Source organism: Siphateles boraxobius, unplaced genomic scaffold (genome assembly GCF_051911475.1).
Source record: "Siphateles boraxobius isolate OS27281-9 unplaced genomic scaffold, OSU_SipBor_1 77, whole genome shotgun sequence".
Lineage (NCBI taxonomy): Eukaryota > Metazoa > Chordata > Actinopteri > Cypriniformes > Leuciscidae > Siphateles > Siphateles boraxobius.
This window is the reverse complement of record NW_027509205.1, coordinates 23678121-23696526: the sequence shown is the minus strand read 5'-3', so window position 1 is coordinate 23696526 and position 18406 is coordinate 23678121. Positions and strand designations below refer to the sequence as shown.

General features: G+C 36.0%; 2 protein-coding genes across 3 annotated transcripts in view; both read right to left on the bottom strand.

Moving 5' to 3' along the window:
* Positions 1-13755, bottom strand: part of vdra (vitamin D receptor a) — an 85566-nt gene extending 71811 nt beyond the window's left edge. The window contains exons 1-2 of one of the 2 annotated variants that reach the window (XM_077218660.1): positions 13603-13755; positions 13277-13335 (exon numbers count right to left, since the gene is read on the bottom strand). Coding sequence is in view for 1 of the 2 variants with exons in the window: in XM_077218659.1 (XP_077074774.1) it covers positions 13603-13633 (31 nt within the window). In the remaining variant the exon portion in view is untranslated. The remainder of the gene's footprint in view (positions 1-13276; positions 13336-13602) is intronic. The other variant, XM_077218659.1, reaches the window with a different exon arrangement.
* lmnl3 (lamin L3) overlaps positions 1-18406 on the bottom strand; it is a 163978-nt gene that overhangs the window by 103227 nt on the left and 42345 nt on the right. The gene's annotated exons all lie outside the window — the stretch shown is intronic.

Sequence of the window (18406 nt, the reverse complement as noted above, 5' to 3'; positions counted from 1 at the left end):
ATCCTACAGCTGCTCACTGCTAAAATTACAGTAATACGATAGACATTGTCATTTCAGTTAAATACAGTAATCCTACAGCTGCTTACTGCCAAATTACAGTAACATGATAGACACGGTCAGTTCAGTTAAAAACAGTAATCCTACAGCTCCTTACTGCTAAAATTACAGTAATACGATAGACAGTGTCATTTCAGTTAAATACAGTAATCCTACAGCTGCTTACTGCTAAAATTACAGTAATACGACAGACACTAACTGTAATTTCAGTTAATACAGTAATCCTACAGCTGCTTACTGCTAAAATTACAGTAATACGACAGACACTGTCATTTCAGTTAAATACAGTTATCCTTAGGGCTGGGTATGGAGTTCGGTACTTTTTAGGTACCAACTGAATTGCCTCGATACTACCGAGTATCGAAACAGGTCTTGTTTTTCGTTACCAAGTTTCGTTACCTAAGTGGTTAATCTCGTCAACGTCAGTGAAACAATAAACATGCAGCATGATTGGCTGTGGCGGAAAAACACTACTTTACGCGGCTGCCCAGAGACGTGCCTCGTCGCACGTGAGGCTGTAGTGTGTGTGTGTGTGTGTGTGTGTGTGTGTGTGTGTGTGTGTGTGTGTAAGCGTCCAACCCAGATAGATAGAAAATATGTGGAAATGATCAAAAGTGTACCTATGTACCCGACTCGATGCCATAAGCACACGATGCAATATTTTCGACAAGATAATTGCTGCAAAGACCGGTAACACGATAAATCTACACTTAAAAGCGCACAGAATACACTCGAGAGTAGAAAGTTTATCCGCCTTCGACTACAAGAACTGGAGTGCGTCACATTTAAACCAAAACTCAGCGTATAGGATACTTGCCTCACAGACATGAGAAATGGTTCTATATATGTTCAAAATATGTCTACTTTTAAACGAAACAATTATAAATAAATAGTTTGATTACCTAATCCATATAGGCGCGCGCGCGTTCAGTACTGCAGGGATGACGAGTCAGCATCGCAAATTCGCAATAATCATCTTTGCAGCCAACACGTTTAGTAAACACTTGTTCATTAATAAACAATTAAAATATCTCCTTGCTATCGTTTCCCGACACATCCATAATCATCAGGCTACTTTTGCCAGTGCTTTGCGCAAGCTTCATGTGTGCTGAGCTTGAGTCATATATCCAGCACCCCAGTAGCCTATATTTAACTCTATTCACATTTATTTGTATAGCATTTTTCACAATACATATCGTTTCAAAGGAGCTTTACAGAAAATGCATGTGTCTAAATTACAATTTAGAGTGATCTGTTATCAGGGGTGACTGTGAATGAAAATTAATTGAAATGCATTTCACAGTTTCATTGTTAAACAATGCATTAAGTTAAGGCATAAACAATGAGCTCATTGAAGTAAAGAATACATGTTGTTAAATGATTAGGAAACATAGAAAACTTTAGAATTGGTGCTTTTTTACAGACTCAAAATAGGAGTAAAAAAAGTCAACAAACTGAAAAAATAAGTTTTTTTTTTTTAGGTAATGTTATATTGATAAAATTGGTATCGAAAAAAGTATCGTTCAGGAACCGGTATCAAAGTCAAGGTATCGGTATCGAAAATTTTGTTACGATACCCAGCCCTAGTTATCCTACAGCTGCTTACTGCTAAATTACAGTAATATGATAGACACTGTCATTTCAGTTAAATACAGTAATCCTACAGCTGCTTACTGCTAAAATTACAGTAATACGATTGACAGTTCATTTCAGTTAAATACAGTAATCCTACAGTTTCTTACTGCTAAATTACAAAAATACGACAGACACTGTCATTTCAGTTAAATACAGTAATCCTACAGCTGCTTACTGCTAAACCACAGTAATACGACAGACACTAACTGTCATTTCAGTTAAATACAGTAATCCTACAGTTTCTTACTGCTAAATTACAAAAATACGACAGACACTGTCATTTCAGTTAAATACAGTAATCCTACAGCTGCTTACTGCTAAATTACAGTAATACGATAGACACGGTCATTTCAGTTAAATAAAATAGTCCTACAGCTGCTTACTGATAATTACAGTAATACGACAGACACTGTAATTTCAGTTAAATTCAGTAATCCTACAGCTGCTTACTGCTAAATTACAGTAATACGATAGACAGTCATTTCAGTTAAATACAGTAGTCCTACAGCTGCTTACTGCTAAAATTACAGTAATACAATAGACACTAATTTCAGTTAAATACAGTAATCCTACAGCTGCTTACTGCTAAATTACAGTAATACGATAGACATTGTGATTTCAGTTAAATACAGTAATCCAACAGCTGTTTACTGCTAAATTACAGTAATACGATAGACAGTCATTTTAGTTAAATACAGCAGTCCTACAGCAGCTTAGTACTAAATTACAGTTATATGTTAGACTAACTGTCATTTCAGTTAAATACAGTAAATCTAGAGCAGCTTACTGCTAAACTACAGTAATACTATAGACACTCATTCAGTTAAATACAGTAAATCTAGAGCAGCTTACTGCTAAACTACAGTAATACTATAGACACTCATTCAGTTAAATACAGTAAATCTAGAGCAGCTTACTGCTAAACCACAGTAATACGACAGACACTAACTGTCATTTCAGTTAAATACAGTAATCCAACAGCTGCTTACTGCTAAACCACAGTAATACGACAGACACTGTCATTTCAGTTAAATGCAGAAATCCTACAGCTGCTTACTGCTAAACCACAGTAATACGACAGACACTAACTGTCATTTCAGTTAATACAGTAGTCCTACAGCAGCTTACTGCTAAATTACAGTAATACGTTAGACTAACTGTCATTTCAGTTAAATACAGTAAATCTAGAGCAGCTTACTGCTAAATCACAGTAATACGATAGACACTCATTTCAGTTAAATACATTAGTCCTACAGCAGCTTACTGCTAAATTACAGTAATATGTTAGACACTAACTGTCATTTCAGTTAAATACAGTAAATCTAGATTAGCTTACTGCTAAATTACAGTAACACGACGGCATAATTACTGTCACCGTATACAGCTGTCATTTCACAATTATTTACTGTAAAAAATTATATAGTAACTTACTATGAAAGTCATGCAACTGGTAACCTGCAATTTACTGTAAATTTACAGTCAAATAATTAAGTGTGCATTTATTCACCAACCAAAGTCACAAATTTAGACGAGATTCATGTTTAGATTTATTACAGTTCATCACAGAGAAGCTTCGAGTTCATCACAGTAAACACAAAGGGCTCGTGAAGGAACAGACCGACTGAATGACACTTTCATTTGAGCAGATAATACCACAATTCAACTTGATTGTGACGTCACAGCAGATCGCGCATAACTGAAGTGTATGATATATTAATTATTTTGAGAATTAAATCTCATAATATATTATGTTGAGATTTATTTCCATAATACTTGCAGCTACCTTATGCTCACAGTCAAAGTTTATACTATTGATTTTTTTCATTTGCGAAATTTTATTTTTCTCCAACAACTTATGATTTTTTTTTATGCACCATTCTATATGCATATATGACATTTTTTATTTAGTGCTGATATTTGCCGGGGAAAAAAAACGGTACTCTTCATGTGATATAAACTATATTAAATAACATAAATATATAAAACATACAGAGGTAGGCTATTTTTGCATCTTGTCTTAAATATTAAGGGTGTTATGAATGCATTTTAATAGAGTAAATCACACAGTGAAAGCGTGCAATCTAAATGCACTAGCGCACTAGACTACATCACTCTCTATGTGTGTGGATGTACTCCATATTATCAGATCGCACATCTTTGAAACAATTATAATATTATCTTAGACGATATATAAACACACAACCCTAGTTCAACTATTGACCAGTTTACACAAAGCAGCACCATGGTATTAGCTCTTAAAAGCTTGTTTAACAGACAAGGATGTTTCTTTTCAAGCATCTCGATCTGTAGACAACATTGGTTCATCCGTAGGTGCACTTCTGCTGAAAACTAACTGGGTTTCCTACAATAAATGGCTATTTCCGAGCAATCTAAATGAATAACTACTCGAAGCTTTTGTTATGAATCATCTGATTCTTTGCTTTATGTTATGAAATGCACTCTGACTTACTTCATTTATGAATGACTGCCAAAAATGCATTGCATTAAGTTTATTAGTTTTTTTTTTTTTTTTACGGTGCAGAATGTTATTGTGACTCATGGTATTGAGTCACAAAACCAGTCATAAGTCGCACGGGTATATTTGTGGCAATAGCCAACAATACATTGAATGGGTCAAAATTATCGATTTTTCTTTTATGCAAAAAATCATTAGGAAATTAAGTAAAGATCATGTTCCATGAAGATATTTTGTAAATTTCATACCGTAAATATATAAAACATTTATTTTTGTGAGTGAATGCAGCACAATCGTGAACATAAATGCACAACTTTAAAAGGGGATTTTCTCAATATTTAGATTTTTTTGCAACCCTCAGATTCTCAATAGTTGTATCTCGGCCAAATATTGTCCTATCCTAACAAACCATACATCAAAGGAAATATTATTTATTCAGCTTTCAGGTGATGTATTAAAAAAAAAAAAAAAAAAAAAAAATTGGTTTTGTGGTCCAGAGTCACTATGCACTGCAAATACATAAATCTTAAACCAGTACACAAGTTGTCGTGACCCATGATGCACATGCACATGTATGTATTGTACATTAACTCAAATATGAAAACAATCCACGGCTCTGTCTCGCATCTGCAGCTGCGCATCGCAATAACAACTGTCTTGAAATGCCAAACATCTCGTTCCCGGTCGGGACACCTGTGCTCAGCAGGGTAACCCCGATCCCGCTCAAACCCCAGTCTCACGCTCCTGTTGATCTGAGCTCGCGGGCCGCATTAGATCAAGAGCTTCGAATTCCTCTTTAAAACCACTGCAGAATAACACACCTCAGACACACACACACTGAAAGGGAGAAAACCCACAGTAACGTTCAGATCGTTTTGAGGACACGTTCGGGACAAAAACAGCTTCCGCTGTAATTCGATCACATTACTTCAACTGAAGAGTAAAAGCAAAGAAAACACGGCAGAAATGTTCATTGTCTGCATCAGATAGCGATCAGGAATGCGTGGAATATCACGAAAACATGTCCAACACGTAGGTTATCACAAAATTGAAGGAAATCACACTTAAAGAAAAAAGCCTAATTTTGAGAATGTGCTGTGGAAAGATTTCCCATATTTTAATTGTTTTGTATTTTAACAACAACAAAAAAAGACAGAGATAAACGGCATTATTATAATACAAAAATACATGTCAAAAAATTATACTTTAAATATTTAGCCTAGATTTTGCTGTACTGCTGTTAATTTAATCAATTACATTAAATTAATACTTTAGTCAGAGTATTTAAACATTTCTTTCTTTATATATTTCTTTCTTATATAAAAATAATTGAAAGTGGGGATGAATCACATTATGAAATAAATGTTTTTCTCCAAAACACATTGGCCACAATTATAGGAAGAGTTTTATGAAGTAGTTTTTGTCTCCTGCTTGTTGGTGCTTCTCCTCTTCAGTTTTCTACAGGGTTCGGGTCAGGAACGGAGACGATCATGGCAGAAACAAATTTTTGTGTTGTTTCTGATGTTTGTTTTGGATCGTTGTCCTGATGGGAGATCTAATCATGGTCCATTATAGGATTTCTAGCAGAGGACGTCAGGTTTTGATTGTTTTATCTGTTGGTATTTGCTAGAGTCCACGATAACATGTATCTGAAGAAGAAGTCCAGGACCTCCAACAAAAAAATAGGTCCACACAGCATTAAAGATCCAGTGGTAGGCCTATATTTAACCCTGGGCACGGGGTACTTCTCTATACATGTGTGACCCAGACACATCTGGTGGGTTTGCTGCCATAAAGCTCTTTTTTAATCTGCATTTTCATCTGAACACAGAATCCGGTGTCGTTTGAAGATCAAGTTCTGTCTGACAACTGAAAATCCTGGAGTTTGTTTTTTGGATGAACGAGGAGGATTTTTCCCTAAATCTTTAGTTCTTAACTTCTTAATTATTGCCCTGATGTTGTAAATGGGGATTTTTAAGGCTTTAGCCTAGTTTTTTTCTTATAGCCACTTTCTATTTTGTGAAGCTCAACAATCCTTCGCTGCTCATCAGAACTATATTCTGTGGTTTTCCTCATTGTGATGGATGAAGGGATTTCACCTTTGTGTTTCCTCATATTTAAAAACTCCTGTGAAACAAGTAATTTCTAGACACTTCATGTTCCTTGTCACACTGTTGTGCTAAACAAAAAGCAAATATTAATGAGAATATACTTATTAATGAGATATTTTACTCATAAAAAAAAAGTCTAGGGATGCTAATAATTATGGTTTTCTGGAGGAAAACATTCACTTCTTAACGTGATTTTCACCCCACTTTCAATTCTTTTACTTCAACAAAAGGTTAGATGCTTTCAATTTTTTTTATATGAAAGATAAACAATGCAGACTCTTAATGCCATCTTTGATCATATTTACCAGGGGTGTTAATAATTCCGACCACAAATGTGTATATACACACACTCTCACGCTGTCAAACCATTTCCTTTGCATGCACTTTCAGTTCCTCTGCAAACTCGAGCCAGTCTGATCATACCCAAATAACGGTTTCTAACGTAAAAAGACTGAAAGGGAGAAAACGCACAGTAACGTTCAGATCGTTTTGAGGACACGTTTGGGACAAAAACAGCTTCCTCTGTAATTCGATCACATTACTTCAACTGAAGAGTAAAAGCAAAGAAAACACGGCAGAAATGTTCATTGTCTGGATCAGATAGCGATCAGGAACGCGTGGAATATCACGAAAACATGTCCAACACGTAGGTTATCACAAAATTGAAGGAAATCACACTTAAAGAAAAACGCCTAATTTTGAGAATGTGCTGTGGAAAGATTTCCCATATTTTAATTGTTTTGTATTTTAACAACAACAAAAAAAGACAGAGATAAACGGCATTATTATAATACAAAAATACATGTCAAAAAATTATACTTTAAATATTTTCTCTATATTTAGCCTATATTTTGCTGTACTGCTGTTAATGTAATCAATTACATTAAATTAATACTTTAGTCAGTATTTAAATGATTACATTAATATATACATGTATATTAATATATCTCGTAGGTTATCACAAAATCAAGGAATTCACACTGTGTTTATTTCATTAATGTGAAAATATTCACATATAACAAAAATCTAACCAGTCTAATCACTGAAGTAAAATAATTGAAAGTGGGGGATAAATCACATTATGAAATAAATGTTTTTCTCCAAAACACATTGGCCACAATTATTGTGTTGCTTCTGATGTTCGTTTTGTATCGATAAGATCCAACCATGGTCCATTATAGGATTTCTAGCAGAGGCCGTCAGGTTTTTATTGTTTTATCCGTTATAAAATAATTAATAATACTGAAATAAATAATTTTACAAATAAAAATAATGAGAACGGATTATACAAAAACATAATACACAAATATTCATAAACTTTCTTACAGTGAATAAACAGATCTCACATTTGAGATCAGAAACACTAAACGTTATTAAAACGGCATTTTGGCGAACAGACCACGACTGTGGTATAATCCACAAACTATCATTAGCATGATGAATCTTTCTAAAAAGACCCAAACCGTGTCTCTAAGGGAAACAAAATACAGACGGCGAAACAGAAAAGCAGATGGAAAAAAAAGAAAAGAAAGAAAGAAAAAAAAAAACTCAGGAAGAAATTCTTGAATGGGACAGACGTGCTGTATCCCGTCACCCTCATGTTCCCTCAGAAACATCCGGTGGATTCCATCACATCAGCACTTCCTGTCGGGGGGAGGGGAACAGGAAGTAGAGGGACTCCCACACGGAGGCTTGTCACCCAGCAGCCAATCAGAAGGCTCGGGCTCGTGTTACACAGCCAATCAGAGCGGCTGTGCCCTGATGCAAGGCCCCTCAGACACACACAAACTACCCTGCGTTCCTCTGACAAGTGACGAGTGACAACTCAATACATGAGGTTAAATAACCACAAAACATATTATAGCTGAACAAGAGACAAATTCTTTTTGGAGTGATATACAGCTATAATATGATGTTATGTGGTTGTTTAACCTCATGTATTGAGTTAAATATATTAAGTGGATTTAACAATTTAATTAAGCTGTAACAAAATGTAAAAAAATCGTGTTACTTTTGTTCAATTTAATTATTTAAAATGAGCTAGAGACAAATTCTTTTTTTGAGTGTGATAAGTGTAAAATAAGCTAAAGTAACACGATTTTGTAATAACTTAATTTGTGTTCGATTAACCCATTATATTTAACTCAATACATGGTTAAACAACCACATAACATCATAGCTGTATATCACACTCCAAAAAAAAAATGTCTCTTGTTCAATTTAATTAATTAAAATAAGCTAAAGTAACACGATTTGTTTTTACATGTTGTTAAAACTTAATTTAATTGTGTTCAATCAACCTAATATATTTAACTCAATACATGGTTAAACAACCACATAACATCATATCGCCGTTTATCACTGCTATTTTTATCTGTATATTTAACTTGAGTAAACTTTAGTCTTAGGACTGTTTGTCTTTTAAAACATGCATGTTCCTTACTATATAGAATCTAGTTTGGTTGTTGTAGCTGATTTATTCATTATTAGAATTGGTGTTTGTGTGATTTTACTGTTTGTAAGTGTTATGAGTTGTGTTAGTTACTGGATGCTTTAGTCATCACTTTCGGGAAATTCAAGTATTCATCAGTCAGTCAATATGGACATTGTTACACTCATACCTGGACGATTACAAAATACTTTCAAAAATAATACAAGCACAATACAAGTAAACAGGTCAGTTTTCTCTGTATGAATCGTGCCTGTAAGGTCTGTAAAGCATTCATCCTCTCATGAGTTATTGCTGTGGCCTCATTTTTAGTCCCTGCTGAGGAGGGGGCGTGTCTACAGGTGATTGACAGCTCTCTGACATGTAGCCCCTCCCCCTCATCGGCACTGCATTTGTAGCGGACGTCTGATTGACATGTAACGCAATCAATAACGGTTAGTTTCGATTAGCATCATGTTTAGCGGCGTGAAAATGTAAAGTCGACGTACCTACGATAACAGACCGGCGTGCAACTAATTCCTTTATAGGCATTTACTGGAACAATTTCCTGCAGCTTCACATTCCTGTTTAGTTAATTAACGCTAATTAGAATCGTCACAATAACAAGCGATATCAATTCAGAATCGAATCAAGAGCTTGAGAAGTCTTTTTTGAGCACGCAACGCATCAACACACTGTACACACACAAAATCTGGTAGAAGTATTTCACAAGTAGTTAAGCATGTCGAAGGCAAATTACTCATTTTGCATTTAACAAGAGCAGTTCAGACTTTCGTCGCTGATGGTATTTTCTTATAAACAAAAACATACAAGAGACAAAAATAAAAGAACTTCACAACAATAATAAAAAAAACTGGTTCCAGTAGTTTAGTCTCTCTTGAATGTAATTTACTTTTTTTTTCAGGGTTTAACAACTGCAGTTTAGACTTTCGTAGCTAAAAGACAAGAGTTTAAGAAGAAACGAATTTGTTGTGCAGCGGTACATGATAAAATATAACGATAGAGCTTGTTTCGTAGTTTTCGCATAGTTTAGGCTACGTTTATACGACGACGATGTACTAAAAATGGAAAAAAAATTCCTTTGTGTTTTTTAATGTTTAGACAACAACGTTGTTAAAACGATCCTCGTTCACACGGATCCGAGAAAACGATTAAAAACGCTGTATTCTTCTGTCAGGCCAGTAGATGGCGACGTCACTTTGTAAAGAAACACTTTAGACTGAACATGCAATGCTCCTGATTAGCGTTCAGTCACAATAACAATCCATAACAAATCAGAATAGAATCGAATCAAGAGCTTGTGAATTGATTCGTGAAACTCTACGGTTATGCAAATCTCACCAACATTTTTAGTCTATTCATGGAGCATTTAATGTGTTTTTTGAGCACTGATTCATGTCTGGAGCACAAACGCTGCTGACACTGAATTTTAATACCTTTCGTTAGAGGTTTGATCGCAGCACTAACACTAACCATGAGCAATTAACCAAATAAAATCCCACTACACTAACAGCAATTCTATTAATCTAGTAAATGTGCACCTAATGAGACTTATAAACATTTGATAGCATTAACAGCCAGTCTAATGACGCTCAGCTTTGTGTTCCGTCGCCCCTGGAAACGACTAATCACTCAAACTATTAAAGTTTACTTCCTGAAAGTCCAGTGTAACACAGACGGGCTCATGTGGGACCCATTACACTCCTGTAGAAACACAGATAGTCCAGGACCCGCTGGAGACACTCTGAACTCCACGCAATCACAGGGTAATTAGTGCGGGAATGCTAAACTCGTCGCTAAACGCTTTTTGTCTCGCTGAGCAGTGTCACATGCAGGCCTCATGGTGTCTGGGTGGTCCTGATAGTCCATTCATATCCTGAGCAAATGCATCAACTCACACACACACGTATACATGCAACACGCACACACACACACACACGCATGCATGCAACACACACGCAACCATGCAACACACACACACACGTATCCATGCAACACACACACACACGTATGCATGCAATGCAACACACACACACACGTATGCATGCAATGCAACACACACACACTCATGCAATGCAACACACACACGCATGCATGCAATGCAACACACACACACTCATGCATGCTACACACACACGTATGCATGCAATGCAACTAGGGTTGGGCCGATGGACGATGTGATGGCTGACAGACATCACGATGTTTAGAGCCACAGCACGAAAGCACAGTTTGAATCTGGCAGTGATGTCACTGTACAATCGCTCCTCAGTGCTCAGCTGCAGCGGAGCGTGCCGAAATCGTAATTGCTGATGAGATATAGAGGAAAATATCTAGTGGAAAATGAGAATGTTTTTTTTATATAAACAAATTTTTTTGGCTATTATTCATGTGCATCTACACTTGCCGTAACGCTGCAGATAATGAATCACAAATGAAACCAATCGCATTTAACAACTCCTACATTATAATTACGACCCTAAGGTTATCAGAAATGGCCACGTAAAATAACGAAGTAAAAATAATGTCTGATTAGTTAGTGCATTAACGAACAATGAGCATCTATTAATCTTTGTTAACTTTTAGTTAAAATCAGCTCAAGTGTATTAAATATTCACAGATACAATAAACGTTGAAATTAACATTAAGATTAATAAATGCTTAAGAAGTATTTTTCATTGTTAGTTCTTACTAATGTTAACAAATGGAACTGTATTGTAAGTGTTTCCATTTAACAAAAATAATAAATTAATGACATTTATATTAATTTGCCTTTATTTTCCTATTTGAGCCAATGCAGATTAATTATTGCAAAGCAAATTGCAATTGGTTGGAGCAAAAGCGTGCTATGATTGGTCAGACCAAAACAGCTGTTATCTGATTGGCTTAAGTAGACGGGGGGCGGAGTCCAACTATTCGTGGATTTCTCTGCACGTTTTGATGCTAGACGTGTTTCAATAATGTTGTATAAAGTTGCACCTTAAAGTTTTTCTTTTGTTTCTTATAATTTTGTTCTTGTCCTCTGGCACTTTTTCTTTTTTTTTTTTTACTTTGTATTTTTACTTTGAATGATTATGTCTCATTGTATTGTTCTTGTTAATGGCATTAATAAAAAAAAATAAAGTTTTTCAATATCCACACATGTATGCATTCATACACAAACGCACAGAAAGCGATTAAGAAATGAACGCCAGGCAAAGTTGTGTTTGTGACATAAAACACTTTTTTTGTTGTTGCAAATCTCATTTTATGTATTTGCAAATTTTGTTAAATTTTTGTGATTCTATTTACATTAATTTGTGAATTTCTATCTATTTATTTGGAATAATGCAACATTTCTAACCCCACATCTCTTTCTCATACACAAAACCACCCTAAACTGGAAAAGTCTCGTGCGTGAGGGTGTGTGTGTGTGAGTGTGTGTGTGTGTGTGTGTAAGAGTGCAGATTCACAGCACAAAACCACAGTTGACGCGAATGTGGTGTAAAGCTCACGGCTGTTCTTGCCATACAATGTTTTAAGACTATAAAGATTTACAAAGTGCAAAGGCTATGCTACGATACAAAACAAACACAACAGAAGCCAAATAGGGCAAAGTTTATCCAATATCATCAGCTGGAAAAAAACTGCGTCACACAGACTCATTCCACAAGGACACTTTCGATTCAGAGATGTGTTTAACACAAACTAAACTCTCTTTATGCAGGTCTCCACTAATATAGACTCCAGATATGCTCAACATTGCATCAGTTCCCAGTGAAACAAAACTCAAATGCGACAGATGCAATATGACACTTTAACTACCACAAATACAAAAGAACAAGCGGTCTTGTTCCAAACATTTGAAGTTCTGATCATATTTCTCATCATTTGTGCGTCTGCGCCCGAGGCAAGTGTCTGATCCCATCTTACATGGGATAAAGAGCAAAACCAACTAATAAAGTGGAAAGAGGAGCTTTTAATAACACTAGTAATGCCACTAACAATCACTCTAATAATAGATGGATTTATCCTGAAAGCCACAGGAGTTACTCTTCTTTATACAGACTGTTTTATAGGGGATGAAAATTATGGACAATAAATTATTGATATTATATATCAATGAAACGTTGTTTTTAAAACACACACACACAACTACAATTTTACAAAGCTTCAAGAAACCACCCAAAAAATTATCTAGAGGGAAAAAAATGCAGCTCATAAAAACGCATTGAAAAAAATGCAACTCCGTCCATTTCTGCATAAACAATGGTTTATTTTGTATTCAGTGTCTTGTTCTTAAAATAAAGACAGACATCTAGATTCGTGTTAAAGCAAGATAAATACTAAACACTACAAATTGTTAATTCATTAAAACTTTCACTTCTTTTTGTAAATTATACGAGGTCAACATTCACAAACCATCCCAAACTGAACCAGAAAACACTGTTATCTGCTCAGAGAAACTGTTAACTAGTTAAAGAGAATCCGAGCAGAAAAATAACAGTAAACTGACACATAAAAACAGTAAAAGCTGCTGAGAAACAGTGAATGCAGTGAAAGAGTCTCTACCTGATGAAGCATCACCTTTACTCTGGATTCACACGCGCCAGCTTCACATTTAGATTTACCTATTAAAACACACACACACGAAAGTGTGATATAATATCGTGTTGTTTATTCCCAAAATATGATGCATCTGTGACCATGCCTGTTTAGTGTGTCGCACATACAAACACACACACACACACACATACACACACAGACACAAACATACACTCACGCGCGTGCGCGCATACACGCACTGCATGGCCACATATTCGCATTAAAACTGACCACTAGAGATCCAACAGTTTTCTCAAGTACAAACGACATGATATCATTAAAGTATATTTTACCAGAATTATTCAGACTCGTTTCTGTAATCATCCACTGAATTCAATAGCAGGCCGCGGTTAAAACTCGCGTTTAGTCCCACCGATCGCTTTTTCTTTCTCCAGATAAACCAGCAGCAAACGGTCAACAGCTTTACTTAGCCCCGCCCTCCGCCTGCATATCTATAGACACAGAGCGCCAATCACAGGCGTCCGTTGACATACCCTCTCCGCTGATTGGGGGGAACGCCTGACAGCTGGATTCTGATTGGCCGAATGGCGCGCCACTGACTGCAGAGACTGGCAACGCCCCCTGCCCTATAGGGGTGTGTCCTGACGTCACGGCTCAGCCGCTAAGAGGTAAACAATCTGTGCCCTCACAGTGTTTCTGTGTTTAAAAAGTTAAAAATATCAAAAGTAGGTCATTCATGTTAAAAACGCAGACCTGGGGAGTAAGGACACAAAGAACGCGATGGGATATTTGGGTAAATATGACTTTATATGATTATTTATTATTATGTGTATATTATCATTAGCTTGGCAGAAATATAAACTGATATTGTTGAACACTCAACAACAACCACAACAACAGTGTGATTCTAGTAATGTAAGCAATATAATAAGGGGATGATGTAAAAATTTGTATTTTATTGAAATTGATGGCATAATTTGTTAAGATTACCTTTTCAATGAATATGACTATATGATTATGTATATTATTATATGATATGTCATTTACACACACACACACACATATATATATATATATATATATATATATATATACACACACACACACAGTGTATAAACATTAATACAGCATAAAGTAGTTATATGTGTGTGTGTATATAGTACATAGTCGCGTTGGTAATTCAGTTACATGGTCCTATATGTCAAAGTACAGCCTAATATTACTGTGATATTAAAGTTCATATTTTTTAAACTCATACAGCTCCTCTGTGATTATATTTAGCTGGAAGACATTATTCGAACAGAAAAAAATCCTAAAGGAATTTCCTACTAATCCAGTGGGATCATGTGTGACTCCTGGGGAAATTCCCATCAGGATCCTGTAGGATTAGGCCCCAATTATCTTCCAAACGCAGGGCAGAATCCAGTTTATGAGGATATTGTGTAGGTTCAGTTTGTGTCTCGTGTGTGAAACAGTCGATCACGGGAAACCTGAACTCTAACTCTGCAGCCGCGATCCTCTTTCCTTGTGTGTGTGTGTGTGTGTGTGTGTGTGTGTGAGAGAGTGTATGTATGAGTGTGTATGTGTATGAGAGTGTGTGTGTGTAAGAGAGTGTGTCTGTTCACTGTATAGATGGACATAGAAAGATGTGTGTGTGTGTGTGTGTGCATGCATAAGAGAGAGAGACAGTGTTTGTGTGTGTTTTCATTGTGTAGATGTACAGAGAAAGGTGTGTGTGTGTGTGTAATGTATGTGTGTGTGTGTGTGTGTGTGTGTGTGTGCATGCATAAGAGAGAGAGACAGTGTTTGTGTGTGTGTTTTCATTGTGTAGATGTACAGAGAAAGGTGTGTGTGTGTGTGTGTGTAATGTATGTGTGTGTGTGTGTGTGTGTGTGTGTGTGCATGCATAAGAGAGACCGTGTTGTGTTCATTGTATAGATGTACATAGAAAGGTGAGTGTGTGTGTGTGTGTGTGTGTGTGTGTGTGCATTCATAAGAGAGAGAGACAGTGTTTGTGTGTGTGTGTGTGTTCATTGTGTAGATGTACATAGAAAGGTGAGTGTGTGTGTGTGTAATGTATGTGTGTGTGTGTGTGTGTGTGTGTGTGTGCATGCATAAGAGAGACAGTGTTTGTGTGTGTTTATTGTATAGATGTACAGAGAAAGGTGTGTGTGTGTGCATGCATAAGAGAGACAGTGTTGTGTTCATTGTATAGATGTACATAGAAAGGTGAGTGTGTGTGTGTATGTGTGCATTCATAAGAGAGAGAGACAGTGTTTGTGTGTGTGTGTGTGTGTGTGTGTGTTCATTGTGTAGATGTACATAGAAAGGTGAGTGTGTGTGTGTAATGTAAGTGTATGTGTGTGTGTGTGCATGCATAAGAGAGACAGTGTTTGTGTGTGTTTATTGTATAGATGTACAGAGAAAGGTGTGTGTGTGTGTGTGTGTGTGTGTGTGTGTGTGTGTGTGTGTGTGTGTGTGTGTGTGTGTGTGTGTGTGTGTGTGTGTGTGTGAAAGAATAGTCACATGATCACGAGGGGCTTCAGTTAAACTTCTGACCTGCTCTTTATGTTCTTCACCTCGTTTTCCTCAGCGTTTCTTTTGTCTGTTTCTCTGGGGACGTGGTTTGAACATTGTTGCTCCCGCCGGGGCCACATCCGGTGTTTAGGGTGTGTGTTTGTGTGTGTGTGTGTGTTTATTCTGCTATAGTTTGCAGAGATCAATCTGGCTGAAGCTCCTGTTCTAGAAGTAGTCCAGTCATTTTGTGGAAAAAAGAGTTCAACAAAATGCAACAGAAGCAAACTCAACTGATTCTGTATCCTCAATATGTCCTGAGTAAAAAAAGCCCAGAAGAATCCCATTAGGGGAACGTTAGCGGAAATACCCGAACAGATCTAAACATTGGGTATAGCAGGTGAAAATGTCTTGTTGAGATATAACAGTAAAAGACATAATGTGAAGGTCTGAATGGAACACATTTAAGCTACCCATGAACATTAATACATAGAGGCAGGAAGAAGGACTTTAGAAACCAGCCTTTATTAATTATTATTGCAGAGATGGGGTTTGGGCATTGTGTACGTAATTTGATTTTTGGATCCAGACACTTTTTAATTTACCTATCTTTTGTCTTCTGCATTCTCCTTAATGTTCATGGGTAGCTTAAATGTTTTCCATTCAGACCTTCACATTTAGTCTTTTACTGTTATATCTCAACAAGACATTTTCACCTGCTATACCCAATGTTTAGATCTGTTCGGGTATTTATGCAAATTAGCACATACGTAATTAGATTATGCACCGTTTGTCCATGTTAACAAACAATTTCAAAAAACTTGTAATACATTTTTTGTTTGTCTTGATGTCAGTGATCAACTCAGTGATTTTCATGGTGATATCTAAAGGTTAAAGTTTTTACCCTACTCGAATAGACTATATTTGGGTCTTTTTCGAAACGTTCCCCTAATGGGAAATTTCTTTTGACTTTTTTTTTCTCAGGACATATTGAGGATACAGAATCAGTTGAGTTTGCTTCTGTTGCAATTTGTTCAAGGTTGACCCCCCAATTTGGCTTAGAATGACTGGACTAAAGGGGAAAGTGATTCATATACAGTATAAAGTAAATAAAATATTCCTTTTTCGTTAATTATCCATGGCGTTTAGTTGATGTACACTGCCGCTCAAAAGTTTGGAATAATTAAAATGTTTTAATGTCTCTGAAAGAGTCTCTTCTGCTCACCAGGGCTGCATTTATTTGATCAAAATACAGTAAAAATTGTGAAATATTATTCCAATGTAAATCAGCTGTTTTCTATGTGAATATATAGTGAAATGTAATTTATTTCTGTGATCAAAGCTGAATTTTCAGCATCATTTCTCCATTCAGGGTCACATGATCCTTATATGATTTTATGTGTGTGTGTGTGTGTGTGTACAGTTTGGAAACTTTTTAATATTTTTAATGTTTTTGAAAGAAGTCTCTTATGCTCATCAAGCCTGCATTTTTCTTATTAAAAATACATAAAAAATTTTTGTGATTATATATATATATATATATAAGCAATATAGATACTTTTTATGTTTTTTTTAAACGTCCCAAAAAGCCTTGTACCCATTAAAGTGATAGTTAAAAAAAAACTGAAAAATTCAGTCGTTTACTCATCATCACATCAAATTCAAACCATAAAACGAAAGTCATATTTACCTCTTTTCTGACGCTATAAATGCACACATATGAAAGTGTGTGTTTGATTCAACATTATTGCATTAGTTTCCATGGATGAGCGAGCTTCAATTATGTTTTTTCCACGCGTGTGTGTGTGTGTGTGTGTGTGTGTGTGAATCTAGGCCATCTTGTCAGCTTTGTGTCTGCGCGGCGGATCGGGATTGAGGGGGGAAGGGCTGGAGTATTTCCCGGGTCAAAGGTCAAGTCCGAGCGGTGGGAAAACGAGACACGTTTGTGCACACACACGCACACACACACACACACGCACACACACACACACACACACACACACACACACACACACACACACACACACACGCACACACACACACACACACACACGCACACACACACATTTAACAGAATTTAAAAGGGATATTAAAATAAAATGCTCCTTCTACTGAAACCGTTTCTCCTGCAAAGATACACAGTGTTTCTGGAAATATGTTCATTGCTGATAATATTTTAAATACTTTTCTCTTATCCTATAAATAAGTGATATTAGGGCAATGCATTAAGGACCATTGCTCAAAGGATGCTGGTTTCATTATACATTTTATTTGTAAATGTCATTTTCAAATAATAAAAATGTCATTTTATATGTAAATTTCATATTCACAAATGTAAATTCTACATTTTACAGTGCTTAAGCAGAAGATTAAAATGTGCATAGATGTGATGTCAAAATCTAAAAATAACAAAGCAATTAAAACAACTACAACATGCTCTTCACTTAACAGTTTCATATGAAAAGTATCTATTTATGCTTATTTAACAATATATAGATATGTAGCCTGTGGCTTTTCTTTCTTCTTTTGTAATATCTATTGTATTGTTAAGCATGTGATGTGTTCTTCTGAAGATGTAATATGAAAGTTACTCTTGTAGATGCTATTTGTTGGAAATAAAGC